Raw genomic sequence first — 15752 nt, forward strand, 5'->3', positions numbered from 1 at the left:
GACAGTAACAGATGTGAGTTTTGGCCCTAGTCTCATCTCCCCTCACTGTATGATGCAGGCTAAGCCCCTCCCCTCCCTGGACCTTGGGGCCCCTACCTACAGCTTCAAGAGGCTGGACACAACGGGTTCTAAGGTGCTTTCCAGCTCAGGATTGGCAGCTGGAAGCTACAAGCTCTTGGCCATACTTTCTCGAAGTCTCCACGGTCCACTGGACCTCAGAAAGTCTTTCAATCCCACTGTTCTATCCCTGCCTTTAATAAAGCCACATCTGGAATGTATCTCCTCTGATCCCTGTTTTGTACAGTTCTTCACAGCTGGATCCCCATAAATCAATTTGTTCTGCAGACCAGTTCCCAGAACTCTCCAGAACTTACCCAGAGAGGGCAGTTTTATTTCCCTTCAGCTTCTGGCTCCAAAAGGAGTTTGCGGAGCCCATTCCATGTCCCGGCAGGCTCCCCAGGTCTCCCCAGTCCCATGGCCGGCTGGGGTTTTGCAGAGTGGCCCAGGCTCATACTCCCATCCCCCTCCCTACCTGTGGGCACAGAGGATGAACTGACCTGGGAGCCCCCCTTCCCAGCCCCTCCTAGGTAGGAAGCGGTGTTCTCACTGGACGGCGAAAAGACTGGACTAAAATGACCACGCCCCACCTCCAAGTCCCCTGCGGTTCTTGAGTTCAAAGTTTTCCCACAGATGAATAATTACAAGAAGAGACAAGTTGAAAAGTTAACTTCTCTACAAATGGAGAGGGAAGGAAGCTGGTGGGGGGGGCGGGGCTCCAAGGACTTTTGCTCATTTGTTCAGCCACAAGGCAGAAAACAACACAGAAACTGACTTTTATGAAGAGCAACTGTTCCATGGGCAGAGGTCCCAGATACTCCTTGTTTCTGATGGCCGCCCTGGCACCCAGGAGATCTCTGGATGCAAGCAACTCCGAATATTTGGCCAGTAAGTGGTCCCTGAGTACCTGTTCTGCTGGGTGCCTAGGCTCCCAGCTTTGCCCACCTCATCTCACGGAATGTTCACGACCCCCTAAGAGTGATGTCCCAGCACTGCCTCTATCTTACAAATGAGGACTTGTGGTTCAGAGGCGTCGGGTCACTTGCCCAATGTCACACAGCTGGCGAATGACCCATCAGAATTTATATCCAGATCTGTCCTTTCGCAAATTCCAACATCTTTTAAATCTGGCCTGCTAAATAAAGCCAAATCTAGGTCCCTAATTATTTCCCTACGAACAAGAGCTTGGACTGAGACTCCAATTGGGAAATTTTTTAAAGATAATTTTTACCAAATGTACTCAGTTAGCTTGAGCACATGTACTTTGTTGAAAAAGCCTCATAGTCCTCCAGGTTTATAATAAAATCAGCCGTCCCTTGCTCCACCCGTCCCCACCCCATCTAGATCTGGATCCCAAGAGAGCCTCTATGCAACGTTTCAAGCTATTTTTTCTTTCAAGCTATTTGCCCCTGTATTTCAGATAATATATCAGCCCTGCTTTCCTCCTGAGTTTTCTGTTTTAGATCATTATTACTGACTTCCCGTTATGGAAAAGGAAGGTTCACTTACACCATCTCTCCCAGTCTTGCTGCCCCCCCCACACGCATACAGACACACACGGACCATACGTGCACGTACACACACACACTGTCCCTTCCTACCCACAGGCTCCCTCGTGTCCTTCTATTGCCCTCAGGACATCTGGGGCAGCCTAAGCTAGCTTAAGCTAGCCTACAGTAATGGAGAATGGACACTCGACTTTTGGTTAAATGTAGCGGATTTAAAGCAAACATCTCTCTGCTCTGCTCTCAGAACTCCAGTGAAAACCACATCCCAGAATGGTTTGAAGAAATGAGGCTGGCTGGCCTGGAGCAGAGAAGACTCAGACGCATCTTCTCTCTCCCCCAATCTCTGAGGGGCAAAGAGAGCAGACACGCTGGGTGGCCTCCTAGGGGATCCAGAGCAATATGGGAAACTTCAGGGAAACGGATTTCGGCTTCAAGAGCCATTCGAGAACAGAAAAGACCGCCTGGAAAGGGAGGAGCCTCCCTCCCAGCAGCAGTGGACAAGCTAGGGTCTCTGACCACAGACTGGGGACCAGGAGGGAGTCCTGCATCGTGAGTGAGTTGAACCTATGACTTCTAAAGTCCCTTCAAATCCCATAACCCAGTAGTTCACCTCCGTTTCTGACAGTTGCCAATGAGACTCCAGTGCTGTTGTGCAATCACTCTTGAGTTAATAACCAGAGCTGCCCAATAGACACACCCCTCTGGCAATTTCTTTTTGAGATACTAAAATAACCATCTTAATTCTAATGAGCAATCAGTTCCATTGACCCTTGCCTCATAAAAGAAGATTCAAGATGATTCACAGAGGAATAACGACACAGCAGATGGGACAAAACTCTCCATCCCACGGGTCTGAAACTCTCTGAGGGCAGATTGGTGCTGGACCGAGTCATCACAGTTGACCTGGCCATGGACTGCTCGGGTCTCCCTGCTCCGCAGTGAGAAGCTCAAGGGAGAAGCTTCAGAGATACCTCCCAAATCCTAGCTTCCCATTCCTGCCTCATCTGGAGAAGAGAGAGAGCAGGCTTTGGGTGTGGGCAAGAGGGGATGGTCCCTGGACAGCTGCCCATGAAAGAGCAGGCCGGAACCCTTGGCCACTCTCTACTTGGTTCTGCTCCCAGACGTGGTGCTTTCGAAAGAAATGAGTTTGCCCAGAGACAGGCATCCACTGTGACCTCCTGAGCTCTCCAAGCGGGACAGACTCAGTCATCCTCAGGCCATAAGTGGCAGTGTGGCGTAACCAGATCAAGAGTGAAGGGGCATGACGGGGGAGGGGGGGGGTAGTATGGGCTGCAGATTTGGGCTGGTCGTCCCCCACCCTCCAGGAGACACCCTCCAGGACAGAGCCTTTATCGCTGAGATCTGGCCTAAGACCATCTGCATTCAGATGCCAGAACCGCCATCCACTAGCTGTGTGACCTTAGACAAGTTCCCTCCTCTCTGTGAGGCTCAGTGTTCCCACCTGAGGTTGGGGGGGTGAGGGGTGGGGAGGGAAGGACTAACACCTTCCTCACTGGCTGTTTTGAGAATTAAATTAGATCATGTACAGGAATGCCTAGAGCACTGCCCAACTCATGGAATAATCATAATCATAATTATTATTATTAGCGGCAACAGCTGTAGCAACAGGAGATAGCCACACTCATCCGGTTGACTTCATAAGATCAAACAAAATAAAACCCTTGAAAACAAAACTCTGAAGTTGTGTAGAAGTGTGAGAGATGTAGTGTGTAGCGCACTAACGCTCATAGACATCAGGAGACTGAGGAGGCCAGTATTTCCAGCCCCACTTGTTAAATAAATATTGTGACGAGCCATGTGGCAAGGTCTTCAGAACTTTCTATGAAGATTAGTAACTCATCTTATTTTATAATTTAACAGAATATGGCAAGGCCAGTTTTTGAAGATATAATGTTTTTTTTTTTTAAAAAAGAGTCCCAGCTGAACACTTCAAGGAAAACACACCCAAAACAAATTTAGAATACGGGTGGCCAGATGGAATGACAGGGATTGACAAAGAAAATGCTGTCCCTAACTTGCAGTGTGACCTCAGCCAAACCCCTTTCCTCCCCGGCCTCAGTTCCCCCATCAGCGACGTTGGGCAGGGGGTGATCTCTGGGTGTCTTCCAGCTCTGCCTCCTAAGGACCCAGGATGTGGAGGATGGTTTAGACCAATAGACTGGGCCTCAGAGAAAGTCCTGTTACGTTTCCTGAGCTGACAACACCATCTGGTGTGTGTGTGAGGGTAAGACACTGGTAGCTAGCCAACCTGGAGCTTTCTTCTCTCCTTTTTCTCAGTTGGATATCCGGCTACTCAAAATATGGCCCACAGACCAGCAGCGCTGGCATCATCTGGGAACTCGGAGAAATGCAGACTCTCAAGGCCCATCCCAGGCCTAGTAAACATGCATCAGGCTCTTAGCTAGATGCCAAGTGACCCTGTGCACATTCGAGTGTGAGAAGCGTTGCTTTCATAGGAGGGAAAAAGGAAGCTAGTTGGTGCAAGCAATTTAAGTTTAACACATACTCAGCCTGTAAGGAAATTCAAAATTGATGCCTATAAATAAAACAAGCCCTTCCCAGCTGATATCTAAGAAGCTCTTCACGTGATGAAGGTTTAGTTTCTGGGGAATTTTTAGAAGTTTTCAAAAAGGAAACTTTCTTTATTTGAGATAGAGCAAGAGTACAAGCTGGGGGAGGGGCAGAGGGAGAGAAAGAAGCAGGTTCCCCGTTGAGCAGGGAGCCCAACGTAAGCCTGGATCCCAGGACCTTGGGATCACACCTCAGCTGAAGGCAGATGCTTAAACGACTGAGCCACGCAGGTTCCCCAGAAAGGAGCTTTCTTGAATGGTAAGTAGGCCTCTGATCACAAGAATGGCATCCCTGAAATTGATTTTTCAGATGTACGTGCATTATCTACATTGTCATTGGGATACTAATCCCACTGAGGAGCATGCTTCTAGAAATTTAACATGAACTCTGCCCCTCTGAGTTCCCAGAGTCTTAATCCTCAGCTCCTTGGTCTCAGTCCTAGCCGCCTGGCCCCATCACGACAGGGTGGCTGACTTCTTCAGAGGCTGCCGGAAAATCTCTCAGCAAACGACCTCTAGGGGCTGAGGATCTCAGTCCTGTGATCACAAAGACCCAAATTCTGCCCCTAAAGAGTGGGCTTAGAAGAAGACCCCAGGCCTCGGGAGAGACAGCAACCCCCCCCCCCCCCCGACAGCTTGATTTGAGCCCACGAGCTCAGAACAGAGAAGCCAGCCAAGTGACAACCAGGCTAATGACCCACAGGTAAATAAGGGCTATCATAAGCCACTAAGTCTCTGGCGATGTGTTACACAACAATAGGAAACTAACACGGATTTTGGTACCTGGAAGTGAGATGCCATTGTAACAAATACCTTGCATGGGGCCCAGCTTTGGCAACGAAAGAGCAGGAGAACGTTGGAGGGAATTTGCAGAAAGCGATAGGAAAGGCTCAATTTCCTTGAGCAGTCTGTAGAAATACGGATGTTCAGGACACTGTTGGTGAAGCATTAGGATTGATCAGAAGAGAGTGAGGACAACGGAAACAGGAGTGAGGGGACCCTTGTTATATGTGGCAGAAAGCTTAGCAAAACTACCCACAGGTATGCAGAATTGCTAAGGGATGAGCCTGTTACGTAGCGAAGATTTCCAGGCAGTTCTGAAGGTGCTGCCTGCTCTCTTCCTGCTGCTCAGAGTAGAATCCAAGAGAAAAAAGAGAAATAGAGTGACACAAGAATGAAGTAGGATTAAAATTCTCAGTCTCTTCAGATGGCAAAAGATGCTAAAACTCAGTAGGGCTGCAGAACATGTGGCCCAGAGAGAAGGCTGAGTGTGTGACTGTACCACCTTTTGCTAGAACCTCAAAGCGATTGAAAGGTCAGGACGTTCAGCCCCGCCAAAGGCCCTTTCAAGAGATTACGGGTTTGGGCACCTCAAAGGTCTTCTCAGTTGAGCCAGGGGTTCCTAGAAAGCTTGCAGAGAAAAACAGAGATCTGTGCATGTGGCTTCTGTCTAGCCGTGTGAAAAGCAATGAACTCATACAAGATGCCCAAAGTTCTGAGAAAATTATTTCAGCAGAAATCCTGCCAGCTTGGACTAAAAAGGGACAGTGAGAGTACAAAATGAGACTCTTGGACCCCCCAGAATTCCACAGGGGGGAGCACTTTGGTAAAACTCCTCCATTGCAACCATGTTACCTTTCATTAAAAAGGGAGGAAGGCAAGAGTTGGGGAGCTGTGTGCCCAGAAGAAAGAGGCAAGAGTTCCAGAGGATTCTCCCCAGGTCTTGAAACTGAATCCAGAGAAGCAAAACATTTACCTAGCTCAATTTTTAAAAATTATTTTTATTAGCATATAATGTATTATTTGCCCCAGGGGTACAGGTCTGTGAATTATCAGGCCTACACATTTCACAGCACTCACCATAGCACATACCCTCCCCAATGCCCATAACCCAACCACCCTCTTCCTACCCCCCACGCCCCTAGCAACCCTCCATTTGTTTGTGAGATTGAGTCGCTCATGGTTTGTCTCCCTCCTGATCCCATCTTGTTTCATTTTTTTTCCTTCCCTGGCCCCCAAACCCCCCACCCTGTCTCTCCAATTCCTCATATCAGAGAGATCATATGATAATTATCTTTCTCTGATCGACTTATTTTGCTCAGCATAGTACCCTCTAGTTCCATCCACGTCGTTGCAAATGGCAAGATTGCATTTCTTTTGATGGCTGCATAGTATTCCAGTGTGTGTATGTCTGCACACATGCCAGATCTTCTTTATCCATTCATCTGTTGATGGACATCTAGGTTCTTCTCATAGTTTGGCTATTGTGGACATTGCTGCTATGAACATTTGGGTGCACGTGCCCCTTCAGATCACTACATTGTTGGGTCGTGTGGTAGCTCTGTTTTCAAATTTTTGAAGAACCTCCATACTGTTTTCCAGAGTGCCTGCACCAGCTTGCATGCCCACCAACAGTGTAGGAGTGTTCCTCTTTCTCTGCATCCTCACCAACATCTGTCATTTCCTGACTTGTTCATTTTAGCTATTTTGACTGGTGTAAGGGGGGATCTCACTGTGGTTGTGATTTGTATTTCCCTGATGCCAAGTTATGTTGAACACTTTTTCATGTGTCTGTTGGCCATTTGGATGTCTTCTTTTCCTTTTTTTAAGATTTTATTTATTTTATTTATTTATATGACAGACAGAGATCACAAGTAGGCAAAGAGGCAGGCAGAGAGAGAGAGAGGAGGAAGCAGGCTTCCTGTGGAGCAGAGTCTGATGCGGGGCTTGATCCCAGGACCCTGAGATCATGACCTGAGCCAAAGGCAGAGGCTTTAACCCACCCAGGCACCCCTTCTGCCCATTTCTTGATTGGTATCTGTTCTTTGGGTGTTGAGTTTGATAAGTTTATAGATTTTGGACACTAGCCCTTTATCTGATAGGTCTTTTGTGAATATCTTCTCCCATTCTGTCAGTTGTCTTTAGAATTTGTTGACTGTTTGCTTTGCTATGCAAAAGATTTTGATCTTGATGAAGTCCCAAAGGTTTATTTTTGCCCTTGCTTCCCTTGCCTTAGGCGATGTTCCTAGGAAGAAGTTGTGGCTGAGGTTGAAGTGGTTGCTGCCTGTGTTCTCCTCAAGGATTTTGACGGATTCCTCTGACATATGGAGGTCTTTCATCCATTTTGAGTGTATTTTTGTGTCTGGTATAAGGAAATGGTCCAGTTTCATTTTTCTGCATATGGCTGTCCAATTTTCCCAACACTATTTGCTGAAGAGACTGTCTTTTTTCCGTTGGACATTCTTTCCTGCTTTGTTGAAGATTAGATGACCATAGAGTTGAGGGTCCATTTCTGGGCTCTCTATTCTGTTCCATTGATCTATGTGTCTGTTTTTGTGCCAGTACCATACTATCTTGATGATTAAAGCTTTGTAATAGAGCTTAATGTCTGGAATTGTGATGCCACCAACTTTGGCTTTCTTTCTCAACACTCCTCTGGCTATTCGGGGTCTTTTCTGGCTCCATATAAATTTTAGGATTATTTGTTCCATTTCTTCAAAAAAAAATTGATGGTATTTTTATAGGGATTGCACTAAATGTGTAGATTGCTTTAGGTAGCATAGACATTGTCACAGTATTTGTTCTTCCAATCCATGAGCATGGAACGTTTTTCCATTTCTTTGTGTCTTCCTCAATTTCTTTCATGAGTATTCTATAGTTTTCTGAGTAAAGATTCTTTGCCTCTTTGGTTAAATTTATTCCTAGGTATTTTATGGGTTTGGGAGCAATTTGTAAATGGGATTGACTCTAATTTCTCTTTCTTTTGTCTTATTGTTGGTGTATAGATATGCAACAGATTTCTGTGCATTGATTTTATATCCTGACACTTTATTGAATTCCTGTATGAGTTCTAGGAGTTTTGGGGTGGGGTCTTTTGGGTTTTCCACATAAAGTATCATATTATCTGCAAAAGAGTGAGAGTTTGACTTCTTCGCTGATTCGGATGCCTTTTATTTCTTTTTGTTGTCTGATTGCTGAGGCTAGGACTTCTAGTACTATGTTGAATAGCAGCGATGATAGTGGACATCCCTGCCATGTACCTGACCTTAGGGGGAAAACTCTCAGTTTTTCCCCATTGAGAATGATATTCGCTGTGGGTTTTTCATAGATGGCTTTGATGATATTGAGGTACGTACCCTTTATCCCTACACTGTGAAGAGTTTTGATCAAGAAAGGATGCTGTACTTTGTCATATGCTTTTTTAGCATCTATTGAGAGTTATCATAAGGCGCTTGTTCTTTCTTTTATTAATGTATTATATCACAGTGATTGATTTGTGGATGTTGAACCAACCTTGCAGCCCAGGAATAAAACCCACTTGGTCATGGTGAATAATCCTTTTAAGGTACTCTTGGATCCTACTGGCTAGTATTTGGGTGAGAATTTTCACATTACCTAGCTCAATTTTAAAAGTCTTATGGACCCATGGCTCCTTCTAACCTTCATTTCCCCCTGAGATATAATGTCTGTAACCATTATCCGCAGCTTCCCACTTCCGTGTGCTGGCCACGGCAGGGCTAAGAACCTGTCCCCTTGGCTTATCAGGCCCGCGGCTGGAGGGGAACTGTGTCATGGCTGCCGCACCTGTCGGGGGACACCCAGAAGCCTCATCTGGACCAGGACCTGACTTAGGTTTTGAACTTTCAGCTGATGAGTTTTAGATTCAGATGATGCAATTTGGGGCTCTGAACTCATACTGTAGTGAGATGAGACTCGGGAACCCGGGGAAGGAGTGAATGTATATTTCACATGGAAGGGGCAAAAACTACTTGGGGGCCAGAGGGCGGGCTACGGTAGACAGAATTTTAGATGAGCTCTGAGTTTCCTGCCTCCTGGTGAACATGCTCTGGACAGTCTTCTCCCCTCTCCTGGAGTGGGGGCAAGACTTGGGAATGTGATGGGATACTGCTGCCCTGAAGAATTTCATGTCGAGTCAGATGACTTTTGAGTAAGGAGATTATCCTGGGTCAACGGGACCTAATCAAGTGAGCCCTAAAAAGAGCCAAGAATCAGCAACAGACACTCTCCCACTGGCCCTCGAGAAGCAAACTATCACATTGTGGAGAGAGCCAGATGGCAGGGAGCAGACAGTGACCTTTTAGAGCTGAGATCCTCTGTTCTGTGGCCCCAGGGAATTGAATACCACCAACAGCCAGGGGGCTTGGAGGAGGACCCTGAGTCTCAGAAGAGATCACAGCCCAGGTGGACCCCTTGCTGCAGCCTTGGTAGCCCCTGACAGAGACGCTAGTGAAGCCATGCCCCAGATCGGACCTACAGAGACTGTAAGGTGATGTCTTTAATGTTTTAAACTGCTATGGTACAAAGGCTTCAAAGCAGTTATTACAAATATATTCAAAGAATTTTTAAAAACTATATTCAAACAACTAAATGAAAATGTGCTTGTAATGATGAATCTAATTTCAAACAGAGATGGGTACTACGAAAAAGAACCAAATAGTATTCAGCAGTGAGAAGTCTCATAACCGAAGTAAAGTGACTATAAATAAGCCCAGCAGCAGGTTTGAGATGATAGAAGAAGACAGATGAACTTAAAGAAGGCAAATAGTCGTTATCCAACTTGAAGGACCAAGGGGCAGGAAAAATAATGAAGAAATAACGGCTGTAGACCTTTCCAAACTTATTTTAAAAACATTAACATTTTCCAAAGCTCAACATACCCTAAGTATGATAAACACAGACCACATCTAGACATATGTTAAACTGCTGAAAGCCAGAGACAGATTGAAGAGAAAGAGAATTTAAGGTCTAAGAGAAAAATCTCAAAGGCAGCAAGAGAAAAACCGCTCACCACATATAGGTAACCCAATGGTTATCAGATAAGCTCTCACTCAAAACAAAGGTGACACTAAGGGGGTGTGATCTCAGATTCACAGAGATGAAGGTGGCAGGGGCGGGGGTGTGTGTGTCCCTATCAATTAGCATTTTCTATTCAACCAGGCTATCTTCCAAAAAACTGAAGGTAGAATAGAAACATTCCCAAATAAATAAAAACTGAGATTGTGTTGCTAACAGATCCATCCTAGATGAAATGCCAGAAACTCTTTACACTGAAAGAGGATGACACCAGAGGGGACTCCGAGTCACAGGATACACGGAACAGCGTGGAAATGATGCAGACGTGGGTAAATATAACAGACTGTGTGTTTGTCACACACACATATATATACACACCTATATATGCTTTTTCTCTGCTGTTACTCTTTAAATAATTAAAATGATTTAAAGTAATAATTTATACCATTCAATTGAGTTTATAACATACACGTACACCCACAATAGCCCAGAGGAGGGGGTAGGAAGGAGAGCTACACTAATACAAACTTCCCAGATTTTACTGGAATTCACTCGATACTCTGCTGAAAAACAGTGTGATAAATTCAGGAAGCATACTGTAATCCTTAGGGTAATGAAAAAATGCAGTTAAGAAATCAACAATCTGAAGGACATTCTTATCCCCGTGACGCAGATGAGGAAATGAGTCCTGGAAGGTGGGATGACATACCATGGCTTAGCTAAGGCCGGCCGACGGGCTCCTGGCTCCACGTCCTGGGGCTGGCGGCCAACTCACACCTTCCAGTGGGCCAGGGGGAGACACCCAGGCTCAGATTCCCCAACCCTCGGAGAAGGGGAGTGTTCATCAAAATGTAAATTGCCTCCCAGTCCATAAAAATATTTCCCTTGACACCCTAAAAAATGTCTTATTAGTTCTCTACCCTAAAAATGACCACGTGTCAGTTGATTGCAGGAGTAAGAGGATGACTCACAGGCCAAACAGATTAGTGGCAGTGGCCTGTGAACGCGCACAAACGCCTCCTCGCACTCCCTATGGACTTGGTCAGCATCCGTTTTACATCTGCCTGAACTGCCTCCCATGCCCCGGGGGGTAGGGGAAGGGGGCTGACACCCCTTCATCCAGCTCAGAGAGACACACAGAAAGGGGAAAAGATGGAGAACATAAAAGTTCTCGCTTGAACCATTTACAAGAGAACTGAGCTGTGCTGGAAGGAGTTCATACCATAGTCCCGCCTCCCGATGGGCTATTTAATCCCATAAAGATAAAATAACCAGATTACTTAGTATTTATTTTTGGATGAACACCCACTGATGAATTTATTGTGCTTCACATATTATAACATGTTATTTATGAAACTAGAAATTTAATGAGCCCGTACATGCCCGGGACTGAACTAACCCCATATCTGCTCTGTTACTTCATTCTTGTGACTCCCCTCCATGCTTGGTTTCATTATTCTCATTCTACAGAAGAAGAAACCGAAGTTCAGAGTGGCATCAAATTGATGGTTGCCAGGACAGCTGGAGTTGTTCTGGGTGATCATCAACACAACAATCCTAGTGTTCATCTGTCTACACTGAGAAAAACTAACCCAATGTCTGAGGTGTTGTCAGTTTACATAGAGCACGCTGCATGAGTCTGATTTCCACCCATGCAAACATCTTAATGGCTGGTAATCCCTGCAAACACCAAAAATAGAACCTTCACCTTTTTGCTAGGGATTGTCGTAGAAAGGCATGACAGTAGAACACACATCTTGATAGAAAAATACTTAAAGGTTTTAATTCTCTGAATATCAAGAGTTAACAATTTATGACTACCCTTTGGAAATAGGGTATATGGGAGCAATTTTGAGGTTTTCAAAATCAGTACAAAGCTTATTAAATCCAACATCACCTGCACAGGTTGTAAAGTGACTTCCTTATCAAAGGACAGCAGCTGGCTTGGGGGCGGATCTGTCACTGGATATAGCTCAGTCTCTGTCGGGCACAGTCCAGGGCCTTCCTGCTCCTTCCATGAGCTCCTCGTACAGTGACCATTTATCCCATGTGTTCCTTGAAGAGCCATTTCTGATGTTCTGAGTCGGTGCAGTCCCGCAAGAGGGGTACGAAACTGTCACTGAACGGCTTCCTCTCAGCCTGAACGCACTTATTGGACTGTGTGTGGAATAAAGAACCATCCTACAAGAGATGATAAACTACGGATATTTAAGAGAAACCCAAATAATTCCCCAGAAAGTATCTTTTTCCTTACAATGTATTCTTCAGAGCTCAGGGGACTTTTTATCATTTCAGAAGCAGTTACTGAGCATGGAGTGTCTACCCTGTGCTAAGGCAACGGGGGACTGTGTGCGCATAGGAAGGGCCAGGTGTGGACAGGTGTGGATCCCCTGTCCCCGGAAGCTTGGCACCAGGGTCCACAACTCCACCGTCAGGGCTGGTGGTGCCACCTGCTGGCCGCTCTAGGGATCTATCAGACTCTGCCTCCTTCCCTACCGCTCGCTATTCTTTTCTTTCAGGGAAATTAGGATCAAAGATCCCTTATTAACCTCTTTCACGTCTCTCAGGTCAACTAATTCCATCCCTGGCGACCTCTTTCTCTCAGGTTTTTAAAGGCAGACTCAGGAACCTTGGCTGTAATCCCAGCTCAGCCAAAGAACAGCAGGATGAGAGGGTAAGTCACCTGCGAAGACATCGGTTCTACGGGACCATGACCATTTCCCCAGCCCCCAAAATCACGGTCCTCTTTAATGCTTCCCCCCTTCTCTTCTTTTTCCCAACTGTTGCTGAGTTAGCTCAGCAACCCTCTCCTCTGGCCCCGGAGTTTGTTTTTTCCCTCCACCTCTCTCCGTCATAAGCTGTACAGCCCAAGGAACCATCATCGTGTCTGAGGACCAGAAGGGCAGAACAAGTGGTGCATCCGTTCTAGGGAAAGACCAACCTTGGAAACGGAATTATATGAAGAAGAATCGCAAAAAATATTCACCTTTAAAACCCTTAAGAGAGCTCCCAAGTTGCCCTCAGAGCACCAGGAAAGGAAATGATTAAATATAGCCACGCTCCTCCCACCCTTCTAAGGAAACTTATTTTTTCCTTAAATGGTCACTGAAATTTAAGATAAAACTGTCATGACATTTCAAACCAATTTTATGATTTCTCGCTTGCATGACTCTTCCTCGAGGGCTTATAAACAGGTTTCAGTGAGAAGAGAGAAGAGGGACCCCTGGGTGGCTCAGTTGGTTGGACGACTGCCTTCAGCTCAGGTCATGATCCCGGAGTCCCGGGATCAAGTCCCGCATTGGGCTCTCAGCAACATGGGGAGTCTGCTTCTTCCTCTGACTTTCTCCTTGCTCATGCTCTCTCTCACTGTCTCTCTCTCAAATAAATAAATAAAATCTTTTTAAAAAAAAAGAAGAGAGAAGAGAAGGAGGCAGGGGCAGGCGCTGTAGAGAACCACAGACCGGGGGTGTCTTCTGTCTTATTTTTTGTATCAGATGCATAGTGCCACAGCGCAGGGCTTGTCTAGGGAGCCTGCGGGTTTCACTGCTAATCACAACATTGTCATGGGAAAATGGATGCCACCTTCTAATCATACCTAGAATTAACCCATTTATAAGCTACAGAGACCAATCTTTCCATCCCTGGGGTCAGGCGGAGAAAGAAAGCCTCCCGTGGAGATAAAAGAGAACTGATTTTTTTCTTTTGAATTATTTGCTTTGGATTTATTCCCTCAAGTGCTTTTTCGAGACTCAAAGGATTTGACTGATTCACGGGTCCCGTTGTGGCTGTGCAGTGTGGCTGGAGCCTTTCAGTCCTGAAATAATACCCAGTTCCCAGCCCCCAGTAACTATTCCGAAGGAGCACCAACTCCCCCCGAGGAGTGTTTTCTTATCCTGTGTTTCTTGATGTTCATTCTTATCCTACAAGTAACAGCTGATCTCTGTAGAACTTCATGGTTTCCAAGGACTATTTCTGCCACACATCTGGTCCAGTGTTATGGTTCCCATTCTACAGCTGGGGAAAATGAGGCTTAAAGACATGGAGTAGCTTCGACCTGGGTCTAACCTAACCTCACACCCTTACACTTTGGCTATTTGCTCCACTCATTTAAACGCCCTTTCATCTTCAACTGTGTTTGCACAGCTCCTCTTTGCATGGCCATGGCCACAGGTTGGAGGAGGGCAGGACGACTGGAGGGGAGCCATAATGCTACCGATGCTGGGTGCTGACGCTGAATGCCAGACCCCCACCACACTGCCAGCAGTTTGAGGGAAGCCCCCAGTCTCCGGTATGTGGCTGCCACCCTGAGGCCCGCGAGGACTAGGCCCGAGAACTCTCCCTCTACTCCCCCCATTGGCAGCCCCCGGACCGATAGCAAGGAAGGCAGGAGACAACTCGCTTACCTCCTGCAAGATGAACTTCTGATTCTCCGGGACAGTGTCCTGGCAGAGATGCATGGTGAGAATGTCCGTTCCTGCCTCCACGGCGATGCAGGCCTCTGGCTGGTGGGTGTTATAGCGTATTTCCTTCTGGGACGTGTACTCGAAGAACTAAAAACGGAGGAGCCAACATGCACAAGTTATTGTCTGATGTGGAAGGAGGGAAATCGCTGGGCAAGAACCTGGGGGGACTCCAGGTTGGAAGAAATTCTAATCCCACCACTTCGTCTCCAGATGTCTGACACCTCGTCTCCTCCCTCCTCCACAGGACCCGCCCTGCTGGTGTATCTGCCTGCTTGGGCTGGGATCCTGGTCCAGGCCACACACCTTCCTGGTCTCCACCTGCCCACCCTGAAACTCAGACATCACCCAGACAGCCCTGCCCAGGCCCCTGGTAGTTACTCTAAACACTCCTTTGTGTGGCACTGTGCATCAAAACGTGTAATTCCATTTAAGCATTAATTCTAAGGAACTCATCCAAAATGCAGATCTGTTGGGTTTTTTTTTTTTTTTTCCTTTTTTTTTTTCTGACAAGAAGTTAGTGGCAGAAGCACTTACAACCACAAAGACAGGCAGGCAGGGACTCAGATATAACTAAATAGTAATCTACCTGTGTGAAGGGTTATCAAGAGGCCCTTGGGAATGATATTCTCAAAGGATGTCTAGTAACACAAGAAAAGTATGATAAAGTAAGTGGAAATAATGAGATAGAAAACACATAGACATGATGATAATAACTATTTCAAACAATAATCCAAAGGCCTTGCATTCAAAGAGATGGGAAATAAATATGTCTTCATTCTAATGGTGGTTGCTGGGTCCTGTCATTCACTTACTGCTTCTGGGTTGGGTTTTTTGTTTTTTGGCTTTTGGGTTTTTTTTTTTTTTTTTTAATTTTTTATTTTTTATAAACATATATTTTTTATATACATATATTTTTATCCCCAGGTCTGTGAATCACCGGGTTTACACACTTCACAGCACTCACCAAATCACATACCCTCCCCAATGTCCATAATCCCACCCCTTTCTCCCCAACCCCTTCCCCCCGGCAACCCTCAGTTTGTTTTGTGAGATTAAGAGTCACTTATGGTTTGTCTCCCTCCCAATCCCATCTTGTTTCATTTATTCTTCTACCCACTTAAGCCTCCATGTTGCATCACCACTTCCTCATATCAGGGAGATCATATGATAGTTGTCTTTCTCTGCTTGACTTATTTCGCTAAGCATGATACGCTCTAGTTCCATCCACGTTGTTGCAAATGGCAAGATTTCATTTCTTTTGATGGCTGCATAGTATTCCATTGTGTATATATACCACATCTTCTTGATCCATTCATCTG

At 45.9% G+C, this 15752-nt stretch overlaps 1 protein-coding gene across 2 annotated transcripts in view; it reads right to left on the bottom strand.

Annotated features, from left to right (window-relative positions):
* Positions 1-11727: 11727 nt before the first annotated feature.
* The window catches only part of GALNT12 (polypeptide N-acetylgalactosaminyltransferase 12), a 42111-nt gene continuing 38086 nt past the window's right edge, over positions 11728-15752 (bottom strand). For both annotated transcript variants that reach the window (XM_059142121.1, XM_059142120.1), the window contains 2 exons: positions 14374-14520; positions 11728-12151 (listed from right to left, as the gene is read on the bottom strand). In XM_059142121.1, coding sequence (XP_058998104.1) covers positions 12011-12151; positions 14374-14520 — 288 coding nt within the window. In that variant the 3' untranslated portion in view covers positions 11728-12010. The remainder of the gene's footprint in view (positions 12152-14373; positions 14521-15752) is intronic.

This window comes from Mustela lutreola, chromosome 12 (genome assembly GCF_030435805.1).
Source record: "Mustela lutreola isolate mMusLut2 chromosome 12, mMusLut2.pri, whole genome shotgun sequence".
Taxonomy (NCBI): Eukaryota; Metazoa; Chordata; class Mammalia; order Carnivora; family Mustelidae; genus Mustela; species Mustela lutreola.